We start from the raw sequence: 24,727 nt of genomic DNA on the forward strand, positions 1-24,727 counted from the left end.
AAAGTGCTCAATTCATAGAATTTAATTTTTGGCATGGAATTGAGGTTTTATAAAATTGAATTCAGTGTTTTTTATTATGTGTGCCAATAATGTGTCCGAAGCGTGGTTGTTCGATGAAATGGCTGACCTACGGGCTGTAAAATACAAACTCAATTATTTTTTTGCATTTTTTATTAGTTTGTGTTAGCATGTTTCATAAAATAATTACAGCCGCTCATTCTGTATTTTTTAATTTATTGGTATTGTGTAGGTACATACTTTCACTTAACATGGCTGCTGCTCACATTATTAGCTTCTGCCATTCCCTACCCTGTATGTAAATAAATATGTATTTAATAATATTTCCAATAATTGCGTAAATAATACACCGTAACACATAAGTATTTTAGAACTTATGCGCCAAGGATAGGGTTCATATTCATGTAAATATTTGATGTGGTCGAGGCCTAAAGGTAACGATGGGGATGGCGATTAGTGATGTACCGCCGCCTTGTGCCGTAGAAACATTCTGCAGACAGATTTTTATTTTTGTGTGTCATTGTGTGTTTTTCAAACCAAGATACTTGACTGGAGCTTACAATATTATATGTGACGTTCTCAATCAAAAGGTACCACATTGTTGATTGCCATAAGGACGCTCTGACTGGTTATTCATATAAAGATACAAGCTAATTTCATCTTCATGGTAAGCGACAAAGTGGTACCTTTTGATTGAGAACGTCACATTAATTTTCTAATAACTACGTCTTGAAAGGTCGAAGATATACCTGAAAAATAATAGAGACTAATTCTTAGTATTCTTACCGTCATTGGACTTTGGATTATGAATATATCAACGAACATAAACTCTTATTAAGAGTTTGTACACCGGCATAAACTCAAATGCTACAGCTGGTATGAAGTTTTATACTATAGTAGGTATGGGTTCTCAATATATTCCAATACTCTTTGGGGAAATATTTGCAGGAGTATCCAGAGAAACATTTCCACATTCAAATATTTCCACAGTCCTTCAGAGCAGCACATGAATATAAGTTACTAAAGTTACTAAACTAAACGCTATCTACGTTTAGGTACTATTATGTACGGTGTAGTTATTTTAAAAGGAATATTAGGCCTGTTTTTGAAATTAAAACAACCGTTTCACAAAAATGTTTTACCATAGGTACAATAATATGGATATAAAACTATCCCAATATTCTCAAAAAATTTCCCGGAATATTCCTACTAGAGGCACATGACTAGTAGCTTGCACGCCACGTATTAATATTTAACATGGAGGGAACTCTTAATGAACCTCCGATACCCGGATACCGTGAGAGCCTTCACCTGTGCGTTACAGGCCATAAACTGCATATATTATGCCGACTTTCCTTGAAGGGTAATGCACTAATGTGGGTTTTCCAGCAATTTAATACAATAAGGTTGTAAACTAAAGGCCCATTTACTTACATGGATCGTACGAATTTACTTTTTTATGTAGGCTTGGTCGCTCGCGAGTAGGTACGTCATACGAATGTAGTTTTTATACACAGTGATAAAATGTACACTTTTCTTGTGTTACAACATATTATACTCTAACTAAGGCGAGAAACTCGTATTATTTTATTGTAGCAAGACTAATGTTTAATTTATAATAAAATAGACGCCGTATAATGTTACTTCATTCGGATGTCAACTACAGTTGCATTACTGTTGCGATGCTGCTGCAATAACGTCGTAACACTCGTAACAGCTGTAGTTGACATACAAATGTCACCTTTAGAATCAAAATGTCCAGAACAATACAAAACCTACCCATTAAACAACAATAAACACGCTTTGCACACATGTAACCAAGACTCAGATATAGAAAACAACAGTTTGTTAAAAACATGTGCTCAATTCTTTCAGGAGCAGGAGAAAATATCCATGTGGCTCTATTATTAACTGCCTTTTTCATATCGATGTCAACTAGGCATAGAGTAACTTATATGTATAAAGTAGGTATACAATATCCTTACCCGGTTTTCGTAAACAGAGTAAGTAGGTAAAATACCCTGTGTTCAACACATAGTGAATGTTCGCGTCCGTCCTTCAATAGGTAGAACAGCTTTCATACAAAGATGTTTACCAAATATCACGCGAAATGGCGCTGTACCGGGAGCGGTGATTTCTACCCTTTGTTCCACCCAGTTAACCAAGTTTGATAACTGGTTATCTATGTAAACCATTTCTTCCGCAGAGAAACCAAGTTGTATGAGTGGAATTGTTATTCCATATTCATAACCGAGTTGGACGATTAGTTATCCAGAGGGAATGAGTCTTCCGCATAGAAAACTATTCGTTATCTGAGTGGAATTGTCCTTCCATATTCGTAACCGAATTTGGCAATTAATTGTTCAGGAAGAGCGTATCTGCCGCGTAAAAAACTAGCTAACGATGTGTACTAAGATTTCCTTTTACATAACTAACAATAAAATTTAAACGTTATTAGCTAGCATACAAGTACATAATATATAACAAATGGTTCCTACAGTACATAGGAACCATTTAAAGAGAAGGTGACTACTAAATAAGAGGTCGAGATGGTTTACATGAATTGTATCTGCGTCTATTGTATTAAAAAACTGTGTAAACCATCTCGACCTCTTATTTAGTAGTCACCTTCTCTTTATACCGGGTGTGGCCTGTAATATGAGCAAACAATTAAACTGTAGGCTGTACTCCTCATACTGACCAACATTTGTTCAGCGACTTTTAAAAATAACTTGTGGTTTGATTTTTAATATACTTTAAAGTTTATTCTAAGACGCAATGTATTGCGAATTTTGTTATGTTTAAGGCGTGACAAGCAACGTCAATCACAATGATATGACGTGGCGATGGCGTCTATTGAAGATAATATTTATTTTGTATGAAAAATAGGGAGTCTAAATACTTCTTAATTTTTAAAAGTTGTTGAATAAAAGTTTCACCGTTTGAGGAGTACAATCTATGTTTAATTATTTGCTCGTGTTACAGGCCACACCCGGTATACCTACAGTACATAGGAACCATTTGTTATATATTATTATGTATTTGTATGCTAGCTAATAACATTTAAATTTTATTGTTAGTTATGTAAAATGAAATCTTAGTACACATCGTTAGCTAGTTTTTTACGCGGCAGATACGCTCTTCCTGAACAACTAATTAGCAAATTTCGGTTACGAATATGGAAGGACAATTCCACTCAGATAACTAGTTTTCTATGCGGAAGACTCATTCCCTCTGGATAACTAATCGTCCAACTCGGTTATGAATATGGAATAACAATTCCACTCATACAACTTGGTTTCTCTGCGGAAGAAATGGTTTACATAGATAACCAGTTATCAAACTTGGTTAACTGGGTGGAACTAAGGATTTCTACATCGCGCTAGCGACATTTTTATTGGGATTGTATATAAGGGTTTGGGATTTTTTTTAATACATTGGCTTTTTTGTGACTGGTTCAACCACGGGTTGTTTGATTTCATAGCCGATCCTTCACGTATAAAGAGCGCCCTTTTTGATAAAGTTTAGGAGTGAATGACATGTAGTCAACATGTAAATCATTAAGTATATTGATTATAATTATGTAGTCTCTGGTGCTGGCCTAACTCGCTATTCAAATAATTCGATTTTAACAACAATGTATCGCGCCTCCTAAACTCCAATCAACTGAACTATCCAGTGTATTGAACAAGACACAATTTACAGTTACATCTCTATCTAGTGAGGAACAGCTGACACGGAAAATTCAATTCCAGACGTGATCTATCGTTATATTTGATCTCCGGTGGCCTATCTCGCTACTCAATGCAAAGAGAAATTTGCAGAACCGCCATTGGTTTAGCAAACTTTTTGATTGGTTCATAACTTTCTTTGAATTCCTTTTGGTTTAATCCAAAGCGTAGGTAGAGGTTTGATTCAGTATCTTTTCTAATATACATAAGTATCTACGTTGAACCACTGAGGCAAATCAAAACAGAAGGATTTATTACGTTTTTAGCAGTCTATCTATATGTATATTTATGTATTTGTTTGCATTCTTATTACGCGTATTACAGTAGCGTCAAAAAACTACACATTTTAATGACTGAAGGCTAACTAACTACCTACTTAAAGTCACAATTATTGAACTTCATAGAATGCAACCGGAAAACCTTTAAATTGATGTGAGATGAAATGTCTCGATACAAAGCCACTGAAGCTCGAATGATCCACTCCGATATTCAATTCCATGAAAATAAATATATATAAAAAAGCTTTTAAAATTGTAACGTGAAGCTAAATAGAAGAGGTATAAAAGCCCGTGAAAGCCGGCAGGTGGTCGCCGAGCGCCTTTATTTATCTGCGCTGAAATGAAACATTGCGCATGTATTTGTAGAGTTTTTTCTACTCTCCTCTAAAGATCTTCTTATTAAAACTAAAACATTAAATAAAAACGAAAAGCTTGTATTTATTTATTTTGACTGACCTAAATCTTCCAAACGTATATTCCACTGTGCTATTGATTATCGACCTGATGTAAAAAGGTTTTTATCTTTTTCTGCCAGTAGAAGCGAGTTTACAGATTTTAATTACTTTAATATTTTTTTTGTTATATGTAATCGTTTCTGTTGTATGTAATCATTTCGAAGTTTCATTCTCGAATAGCACAAAACATACTACCAGTACGAGAGTACGACATTACGACAATCAGAGACTTCTTGTGCTCGGTACCAAAATAATTGCCTTAATAAAGATAAGCACATACCTATCTTACAAATCAGTGCAATTGGTTTTCGTACTTACAAATTAAGCTCATTTAACATGTACATATTATTATATAGGTACAGCTGGCTCTGATACCTAACAAAATATCGCGGCAGTCCATTAAAAACATTACTTATTTACTTGCTTTTACTTCTCCGATAATGACATAAACATGGCATGCATACGTAGCACCGCATGTAGATTCCTGGGATGTCAATTCCAATTGCTTACCAAGCACGAGTGAGCGTCATGCGCGCGGTGATTTCAAAACGAAATGACATTATGAGCTTTTTATATTAACTGCCAATAAGCGTTACCAGGGCCCTATTTAATAAACGTTACAATTCGACAATTTTGTAAATAAGTAACATATTTGTTAAATTTATCTACAAGTACTGTTTAATAAATCCTACAAATAAATAAGAAGCTTACAAGTAAATAACTTACAGTTATTACCATTGTAAACATTGTTTAATAAACGTTTACATATGTAAAAAACGCCTGTCGCTTTCAATGACAATATTGTCCTTACAAAATTGTAATTGTGAGGTACAATTTACATAAAATGTAAGTTTTTTCTACAAGTTCTTAATAAATGAGGGTAGACTTATTTGTTACTCATTAAGAAATTATTAAATTTGTTTACCTATTGAAGTCATGGAGAACAACAACAAAATTACAATTTTATCTCTAATTAAATATACGAGAATAAAGATATATTATTCGGCCGGTTTAGCGAAAAATTAACCCATGATATGCATTTCTTTTTGTATCATGTTCAAGATTATGCCCTATTTTTAAAAGTAAATATTCGAAAGTAGTCTTGCTCACCCGAAATTTTTTGTTGAACGAAAAATCCGTTACATCAAAAGTAAAATGTATCCTTTTACGAAAAACTCCCCGATTCCGTTGAATTACATATTCGTTATCACTATCCTCACTATTACTGTCACTACTTGTTGTTAGAACCATGTTTTTTTCTTATTCAGATCGTAAAGCACACTTCAAATCAAGTTTTGACACAGCTTTAAACACCTGTCGTAATTATATTACAATTTACAAAATATGTAAACTTGTCAGTACAATTATGTGTTTAATAAAGTACATTTCCATACAAAATTGTAAACAATCACCTGTAAGGTGACAATGTTTATTAAACAGAATTATGTAAAATTGTAGCTACAATTATACAATTTTGTAAATTTTCCGCTAATACAAATTTGTAACTTATAATTTTTATTAAACAGAAACTTATAAATTGTAACCTGTCAGGTACAATCTACAATTTACAATTTGTAATGTTTATCAATCAATCAATCAAAATCAAATCCAGGGCCCAGTTTTTAAAAAGCTCATATCTCATAACTTCGTGATGCTTTACATTGCGGGCCGAACTATCTTGTATGTTTAATATTTCCATTGAATTTCTAAGCAATATTGAAAGTCCGAATGATACTCAAGGTGCATTCGCAGCGCGTCTGCTTAAATGTGGACGTACCCTTAAAGCCATTTTATACTGGTGTGGACGCGAACACGATTCAGCCAAACTCGCACATTAAATGAGAATACGCGCCGGAGCTCCCAGACAAAATGCTTGCTTAATATGGAAATATGCAACTTGTCTCGGATTTGTATTCGCGCCGTCGCTCGGCGCCAGTCTCAGTTATGGCAACATTTTTCTTCACGTTCTCTGAAATAGAATGAGGTGTTTTTAAATACAATATACCAATATGTACAACCAGTTTTTCAAAGTGTACCAGTAACACAATTTAGTAATAAAGGATTAGTAAATAGAAGGCAGTCGCGCGTTCTATCCATATCGTTCGAGGTCTCTAATATTGATAACCAAGTAAGCGAAACATTCCACAAGTGAATCCACCCACACCAACGCGAGTGACATACCTACTAATATTGCAAATCAAATCCATCAAAATCATTACTTTTAAGTCAATTCCACCAGTCAAAATCAAGAACCAATTCAGAATTTCTTATCAGTTTTTGAATAAGAGAGCCTTTTACGAGCTGTGGTGTTGGTGAAAAAATGAGTAGTCGTCAAATCAATCAATCGTTTTACATATAATTAATGTGAGCAAATATAGGAGCAATTGGTGGAATTATTATCAGTTATCACTTAACCCATTTAGTGCTAATCACGACAGGTTTTCGGTACAATTCTACCACGTATTTTCTCTAGATGTCGGGAAAACTGTGCTACGACACGTAGCACTGGACGAGTAGTCTACCGTGTGGATGAGTCCACATTGCGTCTATTTTAACACATTCAATACCACTAAGTGCTACGGGTTACGCTCGTAGCGCGTAGCCACGGTTTCGTCGTATGTAGCGCGTAGTCGCTACGAACAGTGTACCCGACAGTCGGGTTCTTGGTGTTGAATGTGTTAATAAACCAAAGCCTGTTTCATCCTCGACTTCATCATCACTTACCATCGAGGTAGAATGTAGTCAAGTGCTTGCCTCTTCCAATAAAAAAACCGGCCAAGTGCGAGTCGGACTCGCGCACGTAGGGTTCCGCCCAATACGCAAAAAACGGCAACGAAATAAAATGTTAGGCCTAAAAAATTACGTTTGTTGTAAGGGAGCCCCATTTAAATATTTAGTATTTGTTGTTATAGCGGCAACAGAGATACATCATCTGTGAAAATGTCAACTGCCTAGCTATCAACGGTTCATGAGATACCGCCTGGTGACAGACAGACGGACAGACAGACGGACAGCGGAGTCTTAGTAATAGGGTCCCGTTTTTACCCTTTGGGTACGGAACCCTAAAACCACAAAACAAATAAAAACCAAGTTCTTTTTGTTCATTTGGTACTCACCTAACTACAAGTTTTATAGCGTTGATAAATAGCAATTACAATAACAACCAATCCTACAGAGAGATTCCGTTTGACCGAGTTTCTCAGCGGCATTTTTGCACTTTACATAGTTTTATCGGCTGGAAATTGTTACAAGAATAAAACAGCTTTAATCCTGAACGAGGTTGGATGCAAATCGGGTTATTGTCGCGTTCGCAATCAGAGCCAGGTCGTGCCAAAGACATAAGAAACTATTGGGCACCATTTTCGGCTACTTATAAATATAATATCTGGGAGACCGAGCTTTGCTCGTAAAACATATACAAAATCTAAAATGCGCGTTTTCCCAGAGACAAGACCTAGCTAGATCGATTTATCGCCCCCGAAACCCCCCTATATTTAATCGAAATCGTTAGAGCCGTTTCCGAAATCCCCGAAATATATATATGTATAAATAAACAAGAATTGCTCGTTTAAATGTATTAGATATAAAATGTTAGGCAATTCTGACATATTATACTTACTATATCCGGACCAAGCTAACTCTGCACAGACTTTGCAATGTCAAAATTCGGAAGTACCACCAAAACCGTAAATTAAGGCATTTTTACACTCTGTCACGTTGATTTGTTGGCCCGGCTCCATCCGGCTATTAATACCATCAACAACTGGAGAATTTGTTCTGTCTTTCACAATAAGTAGGTACTTACCTATTTTTTTTAGATACCGCGAAAAATATATATGCGTGTAGGAACTTCTTTTGATCGATAACTATTGAGTATTACTATTACCTACTTCCATTAACAATGTATAGATAAAATCAACAATTGTTTTCGTTCGTTTTGTTCAAGGATTATTTAGAACTTTAATTACACTACAATAAAATCATAAAATATTTAATCCTAGACTATTAAAAACAGGAAAACAGATAGGTACCTACTTATCTGTTAACTGGACATCAGTTTTAAATTTTCTATGTAATTGCGTATTCTGAATTGAATACACTTTGCATGAGCCTGGCCTTGTTCAGGAGTGACTACTTACTAGTCCATACTGTCCGAGGTCTGGGGTTAGCCGGTGTAATTGAAAGTAAATCTAATGACCAGCAGTCACTGCCAAAGCCAGGCATTGCGATGTGCCGGGATTTAAATAAAATCTGCTACACTTGGTTCCTGGGCGTATTTATAAACATTTGTTTGTTAAGTAATCTTTTTACACCTAGATTTTATTTTGACCCTCTGATATCGGTACTTTACACAGTTATTCGGAGATACTAGTCATGTACATAAAGCACAAGAAACAAGGACGACTTTTAACAATGTGATAGGACAAGAAAGCTTTGCGAAGCATCGTTAAAAGTTACTGTCAGATAAGTACAAAGACTTCAGGTGAAATGAAAATATGTACCTACTACAACTACTGAGAAAAACTGTTTTGGAATAAGAAGGTACCAAGGTAAGGTAAGGTAGGTAATTAAATAAGGAGGTAGGTAGGTAAGGGAAGGGTAGGTGGTAGGTAAGATAGGGAAGGTACTTGTTCAGCTTTCAAAAATATTCCAAAGAGAGCTCTACTGTCCTTGGGTAGTCAATAAAATAAATTACAGGAATAACTACTTGCACGTATCCATATTGACCAGAAATTGTGCATTTGGATATAACGACAGACAAAGTGTTATACTAATAATTTTATTAATGATTCATAATGGACTTTCTTTCTGAAACTTAGTTAATGTGCTTTTGCTAATGTGGTTGAGGGAACAATTATTTTCTGTACAAAATCTTTCGCGAAGAATATTTCCTATGTGCGAGTGGTAACGTAATTTTCTTCAAAGCATCTGAAACTAATACGAGTATGTGAGGTGCGCCAACAAAAAGACAGCGAGCCGGCTATTGTCGAGGACAGACAGCCTGGGCGCCATTCCGTGTTATTTTTTGACGGCCCAGTACAATACCAGTCGTGCAACATATCACGAAATTAGCCACACTTCGTAGAATTAAAACATCTATTTTGAAAAACCAACGAATATTTATGACAAATATCTTCAACTCCGGTTTTTATAGGGTGAATAAACTCTTTCTAGTCCGTTGTTAGGGTTTGATTTCATGGTATTTATATTAATTTTACCAAATATGTATTTTTCTATTAGTTATGTTATAAGCCATTTCCGAACTATACAAACTTACCCACATACCTAATACTAATACTACTAAAATCGTAACCATTTCTCAAGTCGGACGTCTGGTAAAATCTAAATTAAATATATATAATTTATATAAAGTTTAATTAACCAGGAATGCCCTTAGGACGTGGTTTCGCACTACTGTACCTACCTATTTAATTGTATGTGTTTTCATTCATTAATCTAGTACAGCCTAACTTTTGGGATAGCAGTTGTAATTCAAACAAATACTCTAAGCAATCGTAACACCGCCGGAGCCATGGCAGCTGACCAGTGTAGCTAGTGCATCTGTTAACAATGTATTTGGTAGGTATTCAAGGTTCCAAATGCTCTGCGGGAGTGCGGGACAGCTAAAATTAAAACTGATCTCTGTCAACAGTTAGCCCAAAGAGTTTCACAATACCCTTGACATATCATGAATTGTCTCTAAACAAGTAGGATACTGTTCTTCGCGTGGCAGACGGAGCAAGATTACCTATTTGCTAACAGAACACATCCTCTTCGCTTGCACTGTACTATTCAATAATGATATTTCTACTTACAGTGCCGCCGGTACCGCCTTCGGAAGTTGTTTCATAAAAGTCTTTTCTATTGCATCCTTGTTTTAAGTACCTACTGCCCCAAATTGTGGCACAAAAAAGTGTATTTTATTCCATTGTTTGATAATGTTTACCTACTCCGCAACGGCCAAATTCGGACTCGCGGGGTTGTTGCACTTATGAGTCCGAGCGCTCATACATAAGCAAGCTGGTGTGATTTTAATGTTAAAAATAATGTTAATTCGCTGTCGGAGAGAAATTACTGTATGCAATTGCACATAATGTACATATTTAGCTTAACTCGTTTCAGAAACCAACACTCGTGTTTTCAGGCTTCTCAGGATTATGCAGGTATCAGTAGCATTTTATGAAAATTATTACAGCCATGTGTCATAACTCATAAATTTTGGATATATTATTTATGAAAAAAAAACATACAGTTTATCTAAGCGTGAACACGGACTGGATAACGGCTACGGGCTAACACTCTACCGATTGTATTAGAGGCGGCTTCTGCGTGGGTTCAGCCCTGCAACTTTTATCAGATATGCCGGCTCAGATGAAACTTTTATTTTGTAGCGGTCGTAATAGCCCCGGCATAAGAATTATTGGCCAAGTTTTGCAAACTGAAAATTGCCTACTTATCTTTTGAAATAAAAATAAATATCCTTATTTCCTGTAAGTTAGAGGTATTAAATCGGGATACAAAGAGAAACTTCCATTTGATTGAATTTCATTCTGGTATTTTTCTGCTGGATACTTACAAAATGACGTTAAGTCAATTATTTACAGTGAGGCCTACTATTTATTAGGGCGAGCGAAGCGAGCCCTATCACTATTCGACAATCTATGCATTCTTGTGGTACACTTTACGGAAAAACTACTGCACTGTTAGGTTTGACATTTAACATAGTAATTTAAATTTATGTCTAGATGTGTTATCAAACATAAAAATATCATTATATAAACCTAAAAAAATAAAATAAAGGAATAACACTTTGTATTACTACTAACGCCATCTGTTGGAGAAGTGATGAATTAACATTCGTGCTAATGTTAATTATTTGTTTTTCTGACAGATAGCGTTGGTAGTAAAAAAAAAAAAAAAAAATATTGGACAAATTGACTAAGCCCCACGGTAAGCTCAAGAAGGCTTGTGTTGTGGGTATTCAGATAACGATACCTATGTGGTGTTTTCAATTACAATATTGTCGATGGTGCAACATAGACATACGCTGTTTTGGACATCCGACTCGTCATGTTGATCACTTGGTAGAGCAGTACCCAACATACCTGATGCAGAACCCTGGCAGTACCTAGTGGAACTCGGGTTTAATACAACATAGGCACACGATGTTTTGGTCATCCGACTCGTCTTGATGAGCACCTAGGAGAGTAGTAGGTACCCAAGATAGATCTGATGCTGAACCCTGGCTGTACCTAGTGGAGCTCTGGTTTGGTGCAACATAAGCACACGCTGTTTTGGTCATCCGACACGTCTTAATGAGCACTTGGAAGAGCAGTACTCACGATAGAGCTGATGCTGAACCCTGGCTGTACCTAGTGGTACTCAGGTTTGGTGCAACATAGACATACCTTGTTTTAGACATCCGACTCGTCATGATGATCTCTTGGTAGAGCAGTACCCAAGATAGAGCTGATGCTGAACCCTGGCAGTACTTAGTGGAACTCAGGTTTGGTGCAACATAGGCACACGCTGTTTTGGTCATCCGACTCGTCTTGATAAGCACTTAGGAGAGTAGCACCCGAGATAGAGCTGATGCTGAACCCTGGCAGTACCTAGTGGAACTCAGGTTTGGTGCAACATAGGTACACGCTGTATTGGTCATCCGACCCGTCTTAATGAGCACTTGGAAGAGCAGTACTCACGACAGAGCTGATGCTGAACCCTGGCTGTACCTAGTGGTACTCAGGTTTGGTGTAACATAGACATACCCTGTTTTAGACATCCGACTCGTCATGATGATCTCTTGGTAGAGCAGTACCCAAGATAGAGCTGATGCTGAACCCTGGCAGTACTTAGTGGAACTCAGGTTTGGTGCAACATAGGCACACGCTGTTTTGGTCATCCGACTCGTCTTGATAAGCACTTAGGAGAGTAGCACCCAAGATAGAGCTGATGCTGAACCCTGGCAGTACCTATTGGAACTCAGGTTTGGTGCAACATAGGCAAAAGCTCTTTTGGCCATCTCACTCGTCTTGATGAGCACTTAGGAGAGCAAATTATATGTGTGTTTATGTGCGGAGCAGCGTGATTACCACCAGTAGGTGTCCAGACGGGATAGTTTTTCGCTCAATTGTGTGGTGTTGACGCAAAAATAAATTCAAGGACATTGGCTCGCTGACCCAACAATATGTAGGAAAGCCAATATTGGTTTCCTTACATAAAGTACTGGGCGACCGTGTAGGATGTAATAAGCTCTTATGAAATTGTATATAACGTGTGGATGATATTGGCAATGTGTCGTCGTGTCAAACAGTCGTCTGGACAAAGTAAAAATTGTAACAGACAGGCGTACCGGACAGCGACCGGGGTCAGTATATTTCTTTCTTGTTCTCACTTATTGCTGCGTCCTTAACGGATTTATAACGTACCCACTCGATCGAACATGGAACAAGCCTCGGACTGGATCAAAGTCGCGGTCCGGTAGGTAAGTACGTTTAGGTAGAAAAACTCCGCGAGCCCTTACAAAGCTCTGCTTTTTGCTAGTGTTCAACTAAGTAAAGGTTATAAGATATTTATTTATATAACAAATATTAAAAAGTACCTAATATAACTAATTATACTTACAGTAATCTACAAACTTAAAACGAAATATAAAAATTAAGGCTACTTTATACTAGTGTCGATAGGTACCCGGGTATCTGTAAAGTATCTGACGCGAATAAAATACTTTTTTATTGACATATAAATTTACCTACGGCAAACTTAACAATTTTGGCAAAATATGATTGACCCATTTTTTGAGCAATACTTTACTCACTCTGATAGAATCCTATCAAATACACACCAAATACTTAGCAGGAAATAGCTGGAACAATATTTTTTGTGACATCCAGCCAGGTGCGCTGCAGCCGCTGCAGCCACAACGAAATGAAATTTCCGTGAAAAAAATGAAAAATGACTGACAGATGCACACATAGATTACACTTTGTAGGGTCGACGCCAGCAACACCCAATTATGGACAATATTCTATTTTATTTATATGAAGCATTGCATAGGTACCTGCTCGTACACATTCAGCCTCGAGTAAAATAAATCCATTTAGATACCTAACTATGCAGGTTATTATAACGGCCAGAGACCTGTACTCGAAAATACGAAATATTGTAGGCATTTATGTAAGAAACGACTACTCGCTATAACTCTAGAAGTCTAGAATATAGGATGACCCACGTTAGACCGGGCCGTGTCCAACCCGTAGCTTCCGGCGCACATAGGGGTAAATTCACGATCTACGGGGCCAAAATTATTTTTGCGGGTTTTTGTATTTTTTAACGTTTTACGAAGTTGAAACAACTGTTTCATGATAAAAAAATTTAATTTATAGGGTAATTTTTTTCAAAATTCTCCTGATATGTAAAATTTCGACATCTGCACAAAAGAGGAAAAAATTAAAAATATAGTAAAATGTGTATAATAATTTATTACTGAAATAAAATCAGTTGCCATATTAAGCTACAGTCTCTGTTATGATGTTTTCTTCTTCGCTTCCGGAAGAGCACTCTGGGTTCGGATCGGCAGGCAATAGCAATTCTATCGTCTCTGTCAGGAAAGTACTGTGCTTTCTTTTTTTTACTTTTCTCCTGCAGCTCAGTAAGGGGTCGGAACTCAAAAGTAAGCGATTCAAAATATCCGTGTTGCAGCTTTCTTTCGTAAACTTCCTTGCGAAATCAAGTCGATAAGATCGGAAATGCTTGTTACGCGCTTCTGCAGCTTCTTCAGTGAGCTGTCCAATGGGAAGTAACGCATTTTTTTATAATAACAGCACCATGGAGATAAGATACTATTATGCATCGTGGGCGTCATGGGATGCCATCCGTATAATTTGACATATAGTTCTCCTGTTTCCTTTGCGTTACTGTCGTATTTTTCAGAGTCAATTTTGTGGCAGCTTGATATCGTCTCTAAAATTACTTTTAATCTATATATCAGCTCGTAACTGATTCCAGTTATATCTGATGCTAATTTTGGATCATCAAAAAACCTTCTGCTGGTGTTTCCATCATTCGTGTTGCCGAAATTTGCCTTTGGCATATCTACAAACAACGGACTTTCAGCAACGGGAATCGCGAAAGAGCCTTCTAGCCAAGAATTATTGTTTTTTATGAATCTGTCTTCTTTATACTGAGCTTTACTCCATCTAGTCTTAAATTCTGACTTGAAATAAGCAAAATTGCTTTTAAATAATTCTATTTGCTCATTAGTGCAGCCTTCACTAGAAAAAAGTTGATCTCTTAAGGAACACAGTTTTTCTTCCAATGTAGGTAAATTTTTACTTTTGAAGAGATAAAATATGTGTTTTCTAGTCACGATCTTCATTTCTGACGTATTTGTTACATCTAAAACAAATAAACATGTCGATTAAACTCAATAAAAAAAAAAGTTTATTTTTGAGTAAAATGGCGGATTATTTTTAAAGTATAAAAATTATGATTTGGCGGAAGCATGCGGAAAGTCTTTTTTTAAATTATAATAACCAAAGCAATAGACTATAACATGTCGTTAACAATTCTGCTCGATCTCACCCTATTGTATTACTTATTAACGAGTGAAGTTTTTTTTTGCGAAAAATGACGCTCAAAAACAGTCTCTCTTTCAGAGCATTAACCTAGCCTCAAAAACAAATAAATAAAGCATATTTTTATTTTTGCTTATAAATTACTAACCTGCTGTTTCAGAATCCATGATTTTTTTCACTCTTGATCTCTTAAAAACAATAAACCACACCGTCAAAGTTTTGCTTTTCTAAGAGCGCCGAGAACAAGTAACATACACGAAGTGACACGATCAAATTCCGACTGACGTGAAACGAATTAGAAAGTGCATACGAGGGTGGGAGGGGTTGTTATCTAGCCTTTAAAGGGTCCTCTACCGCAGGTAGCTGTTATCGCAGAGGTATTTATTGTTTTGATAAATCGACTTTTGGCCGCGTAGATCGTGAATTTACCCCTTAGTGCGGCGCATCGTTTTCCATGGAAAGCATCACGTGATCGCCTGTCATGTCATAGAAAAATAAGCGCCGGAAACTCCGGCCCGGACACGGCCGGGTCTAACGTGGGTCATCCTTATAGATGGCATAAGATGGTGCATGTCACTCCTTTTCGGACTAATAAGCCCTATTATAATTGCATTCAATTCGCTATCAAACTTCTAAAAAATACTCTTATCACAGGATCACTAAAGTTTACTTAATAATTATTAATGGACAAATTAATCATTTTGTATCGTGTAATATCTAATAGCTTAAAATAAAAGTAATTAATAGATATTTCACCAGTCATTCATTAGCTAAATAGTAGCGTGACGATAAACTCTATTTTGTTAATAGGTTATCTCGAAATGTCCCAGGTTATCGGGAATATTTCGGTTATAAATCCGGTCACATGGGTATCTCACGAGGTTAAAAAGTATGTGAATGAACTTTGCAGGCATTTATATATTATACTATCTAGATACCTGAGTACTTCCTTTGTAAAACCTGAGAAAAATATGAAGGGTATGTAGGTAATCGCATATCGAGAAGCTAGTAACTACTTAAGCCGATGGCAAAATAAATAATATTATTACTACAGCTTATTTTTTTAAAGCGATATTTAGGTATTTACCTACATTACAATGCCAAGTAATTACGCCGGTATGAGAAGATCAACTTTCAACATATGTTAATGCGGAGAAAGTTATACATATTAGGAGCTTATTTCAAAGCCTTGTCAAATTTCACCCAAAGCGTCGCGAATTAGGTACCTAATTAGAGTAATATAATTAATTAGCTTTTTATTAAATAAAACGAAATAAATAAAAGTTAGCTAATGGTAACTATCAACTATTTATTTATTTTTCGACAAAAGAACATGGACGTTTCAAACAACCTTTAGAACAGGTAATAAAATAGAATATTAAAACCAGAATAGTATGTACTGTTTGATTTCACTAGCTCTCTACGGGTATATATATAATGTATATTCTAAGCTCTAATCAATGAAAAGTCGTCTGTTTCCAGGGGCACGAAGTCGTATTATTACTGTAAATATCATACAGAATTAATAATAACTCAGCAACGTCTACTATAGCAATACGGATATTTAGTTAGTCGTGGATAACATCGAAAGCAATCTTGTATCTGTGATACACTTTATACGCTCGCCTCGTCGCGGCCAATAAAACGAATCCCATTTTATTCCTACCACGAAGGCGGTAAGCGTTCTGTAGAAGTTTCTAACCCAAGGCTATCAGAAATATCAATACTGCTTACATGTGCGATACAACAAAGTAGGCAGGTACTTAGGTACAGTTTCTAATTTAAAATAAGTCTCGAGGATTCAGTTGGTTCAAATATTAGTACTAAATCTCAATTATCTCATAGCCCTATATATTTCATGCCATTTACTGGGCAATTGACACCTGACAAGAATAAGGCGCTGCGCTGTAGGTGTCCAGTCATCTGCAGAGTTGTCTTTGCAGGTAACGTACATCTCTGGGACTCTGGGTTATCAAGTGGGTGAAGTACCTACAATACTTACCTGAAGAGTGCAAACCTCTATCTCTAGATTAATAATTAAATTGAATACAGTAACTGTAATGCAATACGATAAATAAATAATACTTACCAATCGTCGTCGCTAGGTGCTTATGTAATGAACCATCGCATTAATGTACCTACTCGTAGGACACGTTGTTCCGAAGCTATTTTCTCTGAGAAGTAGAAAACTTTTTTGGTTATTTGTAAATATTATGTAAAGCATTGGCGTCACTGAAAATAAACTGCTGTATGCTGTATCTTTAATTCTTGTATGCCTAAAGTAGGCACATATATCAAATTTTAAACAAGGACCGGCCGGCCAGTTAACTTTACCCGTTAACTTTAAATTAGTTCTCATCTCATTAAACCTTATCAGGGTTATTATAAATACTGCACTCATTGTAGATTTTGGTCATTTGATAAGACGTTGTCGAGAAGACAGCGTTTGTAATTAAAACAGTATTAATATATATTAATAGTTTGATATTTCTAGGTTTAGTGAAAATGTGTGTAAAATTAAGTGCTGTACTGTTCCAGACGGTGTTATTGTTAATTATAAATTTAAGCAACATTTCAGAAGCTCAACGTAAGTTCAAAGTGTATGAACCTACTTAATCTCGGGTGCTTCAGTGTTATTCTTTAAAGCCTAGGCTTAGGTAGGTTCCTAATTTCCTATGCCACCTTAAAGATCACTTGTGAGAATTTTGTTTATATCTTTCGAATATTTAGTTATAGTTTCCAACTTGGTTAATACGTGAATGTATAAAAGAATATGCCTAGTGCGTTCCTAACAAAAAATAGAACTAAATAATTTGCTCTTGTAGATATTATTTCCAAAGTAACTATATAATTGATTTTGTCTTGATTGAATGCTTATGGATTTGTATACATTTACTTAAAAGACACAAGAACTTTGGCCGCCTTTGAAAATAGAATTAAACTCTCATTAAAAACAACATGCTGAAATAACACTACCTACACTTGGCATGAACATTAAAGTGACATATATCAGATCTTTCCCTGGTAAATTATGTTATTCTCTCTCCTTATTTGTATTATAATAGCAACAAAAGCTATTATAATATAAATAAGGAGAGAGAATAACAAAAATTTTGGAATAATCTTTAGAGGGAGTGTAGTTTTCGCGGGTGTAACTTCTTACTACTTCCTCTACTCGTAGGTAGTAACTAGGTACAGTCAGGTAACCGCTGTTTAGGTATATAAATGAGAATTCATATTATTTACTTTACGTTTCAGATCATCGATATGCCAGATATTTTGCACAAAGGAACCACCGTGCTCTGCAGGTATGAATTTCTATGTAACTTTTGTAAGTACGTAACGTACTTCTCATTAATATTATGATAGGCTTGATAGTACGATTCTTACCCAAAAACTTTATTACACAATAGCAACTATTCGAATTTTATTCTTTTTCCTCATATTTAATTCATTATTTTTTGTTCCAGGTTCCGTCCCACTTCAAGGACACAGTGTCCCTGAAAGTGTACTACGAGAGCCATTGCCCCGGCAGCGTGAAGTTCTTCAAGGAGCAACTGGCTCCGTCGCTGGAGCGACTGGGGCGGCATCTGGACGTCCATATGATACCGTATGGACATGCAAAGGTATGTGGGTGGTATATTTGATCCAGGTTCCGTCCCACTTCAAGGACACAGTGTCCCTGAAAGTGTACTACGAGAGCCATTGCCCCGGCAGCGTGAAGTTCTTCAAGGAGCAACTGGCTCCGTCGCTGGAGCGGCTGGGGCGGCATCTGGACGTCCATATGATACCGTATGGACATGCAAAGGTATGTGGGTGGTATATTTGATCCAGGTTCCGTCCCACTTCAAGGACACAGTGTCCCTGAAAGTGTACTACGAGAGCCATTGCCCCGGCAGCGTGAAGTTCTTCAAGGAGCAACTGGCTCCGTCGCTGGAGCGGCTGGGGCGACATCTGGACGTTCATATGATACCGTATGGACATGCAAAGGTATGTAGGTGGTATATTTGATCCAGGTTCCGTCCCACTTCAAGGACACAGTGTCTCTGAAAGTGTACTACGAGAGCCATTGCCCCGGCAGCGTGAAGTTCTTCAAGGAGCAACTGGCTCCGTCGCTGGAGCGACTGGGGCGGCATCTGGACGTCCATATGATACCGTATGGACATGCAAAGGTATGTGGGTGGTATATTTGATCCAAGTTCCGTCCCACTTCAAGGACACAGTGTCCCTGAAAGTGTACTACGAGAGCCATTGCCCCGGCAGCGTGAAGTTCTTCAAGGAGCAACTGGCTCCGTCGCTGGAGCGGCTGGGGCGGCATCTGGACGTCCATATGATACCGTATGGACATGCAAAGGTATGTGGGTGGTATATTTGATCCAGGTTCCGTCCCACTTCAAGGACACAGTGTCCCTGAAAGTGTACTACGAGAGCCATTGCCCCGGCAGCGTGAAGTTCTTCAAGGAGCAACTGGCTCCGTCGCTGGAGCGGCTGGGGCGACATCTGGACGTTCATATGATACCGTATGGACATGCAAAGGTATGTGGGTGGTATATTTGATCCAGGTTCCGTCCCACTTCAAGGACACAGTGTCTCTGAAAGTGTACTACGAGAGCCATTGCCCCGGTAGCGTGAAGTTCTTCAAGGAGCAACTGGCTCCGTCGCTGGAGCGATTGGGGCGGCATCTGGACGTCCATATGATACCGTATGGACATGCAAAGGTATGTGGGTGGTATATTTGATCCAGGTTCCGTCCCACTTCAAGGACACAGTGTTCCTGAAAGTGTACTACGAGAGCCATTGCCCCGGCAGCGTAAAGTTCTTCAAGGAGCAACTGGCTCCGTCGCTGGAGCGACTGGGGCGGCATCTGGACGTTCATATGATACCGTATGGACATGCAAAGGTATGTGGGTGGTATATTTGATCCAGGTTCCGTCCCACGTCAAGGACACAGTGTCCCTGAAAGTGTACTACGAGAGCCATTGCCCAGGCAGCGTGAAGTTCTTCAAGGAGCAACTGGCTCCGTCGCTGGAGCGACTGGGGCGGCATCTGGACGTTCATATGATACCGTATGGACATGCAAAGGTATGTGGGTGGTATATTTGATCCAGGTTCCGTCCCACGTCAAGGACACAGTGTCCCTGAAAGTGTACTACGAGAGCCATTGCCCCGGCAGCGTGAAGTTCTTCAAGGAGCAACTGGCTCCGTCGCTGGAGCGACTGGGGCGGCATCTGGACGTTCATATGATACCGTATGGATATGCAAAGGTATGTGGGAGGTTGTTACTTGCACCGGTACGAAGTAAATGTAGAAAATTGACAATCTATACACCGCGTGTATCATCATTGTTGTAAATTATATATCACAAAACTAAAATGCTGAAGTGTAAATAACGTCACACAAAACTATGATGTTGTACAGTCGCCATCAGATATATCGGAGCGGCCAAGGTGTTCACAATATCTGAACACGCGCTCTAACGCCCTGACAATAGAGGCGTGTTCCGATATTTGTGAGCACCTTGGCCGCTCCGATATATCTGATGGCGACTGTATGAAGGTATTTTCTACTACACTATGTAGTAATTTTTGAATTTTGATACAATTATAATGTAAATGATAGGCCCCTAAATTAATTTTCATGTAAGCAAGTGCTGAAATGAAAACACAAACGAAATGGTTATTTTCATATTTTTAGGGTCCCCCCCCCTTTATCTCCGAAACTAACTGGGTCAAAAATTTTGAAAAAAATACACAAAATAGTTCTTTACCTATTTTACCTATAGATGACAGAAAAACCTATTAGAAATGTGCAGTCAAGCCTGAGTCGGGCTTAATTACTTAGTTTTTAATCCGATCCTTACGGGTTTTTAAAGACATTTCATTTCCACATAAAAAAAACATTTTTAAAAAGTGAGTAATGTACGGAACCCTTGGAACGCGAGTCTGACTCGCACTTGACCGGTTTTTATATTTCTATTGTGGTTAGCAATTCACGATTTAGACTTTACCTACGACAATAATTATCTATTGTCACTTTGGCTAAGACTAGTAGACTTGTTATTTAGCCTCCATCCGTAGTATTTAACCTAGTTCAGAATGTTACAAAACAAATGCTCGTTTAAAAATGTAATGGATTAATACATTAAGTTGTTCAAAGGAGCAACCGGCCTCGTATCTAGAACGGGTCGGGATCATCCAGACGTTTATATGATACCGCACGGACACGCGATGGTAATTATTCAACCATAATGGAGTCCAGCAGGACTAACTAACCTGGTTAAATTAACTTATACGCTTACGTGGAAATATTGTACTTAGGCTAATTACCAAGTAGGGCTTGGGGTATATTCATCGTTAGGAATTTTCAAAGGTATTTAATTTTTTTAATACGTACTTAATCGTACGAGCATTTGTATATTGTTAAATTACAGTTTTACAGCGTCTAAATGCAAAACTCACGGAGGACACTTAAAAATTGTACATGTGCGAGCGCTACACGCTGATATTTAATATAAAATGTATTCATATTGACTTTAAACAAATACAAACTAACTTCATTAGATTAGACAGCTTTCCGACCTTTAGCACAATCCAGTGCATTATTAACAAATGAAATGGCTCTTTTAAAAACAGTACAGAACGCCTTTTTGATTAGATAAAATGTGCAAGGTAGCTAAAAGGTGAGTGCGGTCAAAGCACAGCTGGGTCAATTTTCAAATAGGCATTTTTTGCTGTCCCACGGCTAAAACTTGAAGTCCATAGGACTAAAAGACTGGGTATGTATATATTTTCATTCAGTGTATTATATTAAGCTTTAAAAATAATGCACAACTGTACCTAAAATATTATTTGTTCCTGACAAAATCGTATTTGAAGTTCCAATAACGGCGAAATTTGCCGTTTTTCGCGTGTCCCAGTGCAGTGGCGGCATCGCGCAATAAAAAAAATCATAACTTTGGATGTAGGCAACGTATTATAAACAACTTTGTATTTCCATAAAGAGCATTTTCTAGAGAATTGATTTAATGATATTGATAAATTAATGCGTTATTTAATAAAACAAGAAAAGCCTTTTTATCGCTGTCCCGCGCGGCACCTGTTTTGTTATGACTTAAATATACCCCCTATAATCTTCTTTGTCTATTGAATAACGGTTAGATTAAAATTACAACGCAATAGTGCGGTTAGTTGGGCATCGATTGACATCAAATGTAGACCCGGAAACAGTTTAAAATATTTAAAAACAGATAAAAATCTCTTTCGATATATTTTGGTATCGATTAATACGTTGGTACATAGTTGGAATAAAAATGTTTATTTTATAATAATAGTTGCAAATATAGTGTTAAAATATATAGTAAAATAAATAAGTGAATCGGTTGTATTGTGTAGGAAATATCGCTAAAAAATATTATTGGCGACATGTCGCGACATTTGTATGGCGACATTTATACGGCTATTTTGACCGTGTAAATGTCGATTGTGGCATACAAATGTCGACATAGTGCCATACAGATGTCGAGAAGGTGTTATACAAATGTCGTCAGGGTCTTATAAATGCAACAAAAATAATAAATAGTGGCATATACATGTTGATACTGCCATATAATGTCGAAAATAATATGCCTTATACATGTCAAAAGCGCCTTACAAATGGCTAAATAGTGTCATACAAATGTCGATCTTTAAACGTCCATATCTAGCTAACTATAAAAAGTACAGAGGTGCCTCCTACAGTATATTTTTTGTTGTTAAGAACCCTTCCTAAAACGATGATTATAAATCAGATCTTTCAAAAATAAAAAAATTCCATACAAATGTCGAAAAAACACCCTCTTCAAAAATTTACCCAGCTACGAAAAACATTTCCAACACAAACTAGAAGAACGAATCCGGATATCATAGCCTTTAGGTGCGTTCAGGTTTGTCGATCCTGTTGTGCGTCATTTGCGAAACTTTTGTGAAAGAAACCCTTACTGCTCGCGTGCATTTTCTAGTAGAATGCAGCGCGTGTGCAGTACGCAAGAGGACGGTCTAGAAGGACTTTTGAACAGTCATCCGTGACACAGGCAGGCTTTAACAAGCGAATAACACTTGTTCCAGACTGATTACGAAAACGGGCGTTACACGTTCGAATGCCAACACGGCGATGTGGAGTGCTACGGGAACATGCTGCACGCCTGTGCCATAGACGTCGCACGGAACAACACCAAAGCCGCGCTGTTCAACGCCTGCATCATGGAGAGGACAAACGATTACAACACGCTCAACTACCTCGTCAATTGGGTAATTGCTGTTCTATTCTTAAAAACTGCCACGCGCCGCGTCCAATTAGTGAACTCACAACAATCGTACAAATTTCAATTAGAATAAGGTAAATGTCCTATTAAACGAAATATTAATGCTCATTAGGTGACACTCTGCTCATCTCGATTGACTGTCAATTTAAATGATGACAAATACTGGGATATTGACGAGCACTTTGGTTGTCTATCTTACATAGGTTAACATTATTAATCATAAAACGGAACTTAATCGTGTATAGTTATGTTTTGATATTTACCCCCGACGTTTCGAGGACGGCGTTGTCCCGTGGTCTCGGAGAAAACTTAACAACGGATACAACGCCGTCCTCGAAACGTCGAGGGTAAATTTCAAAACTTAATTATACGCAGATAAGTCCCGTTTTATTATTAATAATGTTTAAAAATCGTTAAAGTTTAAAACAGGTTAAGATTTATTTTTATAACACACATTTTCTGAGCTTGACAGTAAACTGTAGTTTTTCAGTCACATGATTTATTTTCAGTGTGGCCACCAGCACAATATTTCCGCAAACGCTATATGGGAGACTATGAACACCGGCAGAGCCGCAATACTTCTAAAGGGCTACGGGGACGAGACGCATGCCCTACGACCTCGCTACGTGCCCTACGTGGTGCTCGACGGGGCCGTCGCGGACTCCGTCACGACCAACCATCTCGGCTACTTCGCTTGTAGACTACTCAACCCAAGACTGAGTGCTTGTGATGCTGTGTAGTATAGTGTGATAACGGGCTACGGGCACGAGACGAGTGCGCTACGACTGCGCTACGTGCCCTACGTGGTGCTCGACGGCGCCGTCGCGCACTCCGTCACGACCAATCATCTCGGCTACTTCGCTTGTAGACTGCTCAACCCAAGACTAAGTGCTTATGATGCTGTGTAGTAAGTGTGATACAGAACTACGGGCACGAGACGAATGCGCTAAGACCTCGCTACGTGCCCTACGTGGTGCTCGACGGGGCCGTCGCGGACTCCGTCACGACCAACCATCTCGGCTACTTCGCTTGTAGACTACTCAACCCAAGACTGAGTGCTTGTGATGCTGTATAGTATAGTGTGATACCGGGCTACGGGCACGAGACGAGTGCGCTACGGTGTTTGATGAAGCAGTCGCGATCGCGGGCTGTTTTTTGACGGCTACTCGTCGTCTGTATATAGTTTGTACTACTTAATCTGAGACTGATTACGATGCTGTGTTAGTTTAGTATCTGTTTACAAATTGATTAGTGTTTAGTAACTTAACACAAGTAGCAAATACATGAACTCGCCCTAAACACTATATACATAATCAATGCGTCCATAGTGTGTGTGAAAATTGTATTGTGATAGCTACGAGCATGAGAC

The 24,727-nt window shown here is 37.8% G+C and overlaps 2 protein-coding genes across 2 annotated transcripts; both read left to right on the top strand.

The window, feature by feature from the left end:
• The first annotated feature begins 17,388 nt into the window (after positions 1-17,388).
• LOC134789880 (uncharacterized) lies at positions 17,389-18,706 on the top strand. Its single transcript, XM_063760554.1, has 3 exons — positions 17,389-17,646; positions 18,318-18,367; positions 18,530-18,706. The coding sequence occupies exons 1-3, from the start codon at positions 17,565-17,567 to the stop codon at positions 18,704-18,706; spliced, it is 309 nt and encodes a 102-aa protein (XP_063616624.1). The 5' UTR covers positions 17,389-17,564.
• Positions 18,707-18,869: 163 nt separating this feature from the next.
• On the top strand, positions 18,870-24,433 carry LOC134789887 (uncharacterized). Its single transcript, XM_063760561.1, has 9 exons — positions 18,870-19,049; positions 19,094-19,231; positions 19,276-19,413; positions 19,458-19,595; positions 19,804-19,959; positions 20,168-20,323; positions 23,162-23,344; positions 23,868-24,092; positions 24,281-24,433. Exons 1-9 carry the CDS (start codon positions 18,870-18,872, stop codon positions 24,431-24,433), a joined length of 1,467 nt encoding a protein of 488 aa, XP_063616631.1.
• The last annotated feature ends 294 nt before the right edge of the window (positions 24,434-24,727 follow it).

Source organism: Cydia splendana, chromosome 4 (genome assembly GCF_910591565.1).
Source record: "Cydia splendana chromosome 4, ilCydSple1.2, whole genome shotgun sequence".
Taxonomy (NCBI): domain Eukaryota; kingdom Metazoa; phylum Arthropoda; class Insecta; order Lepidoptera; family Tortricidae; genus Cydia; species Cydia splendana.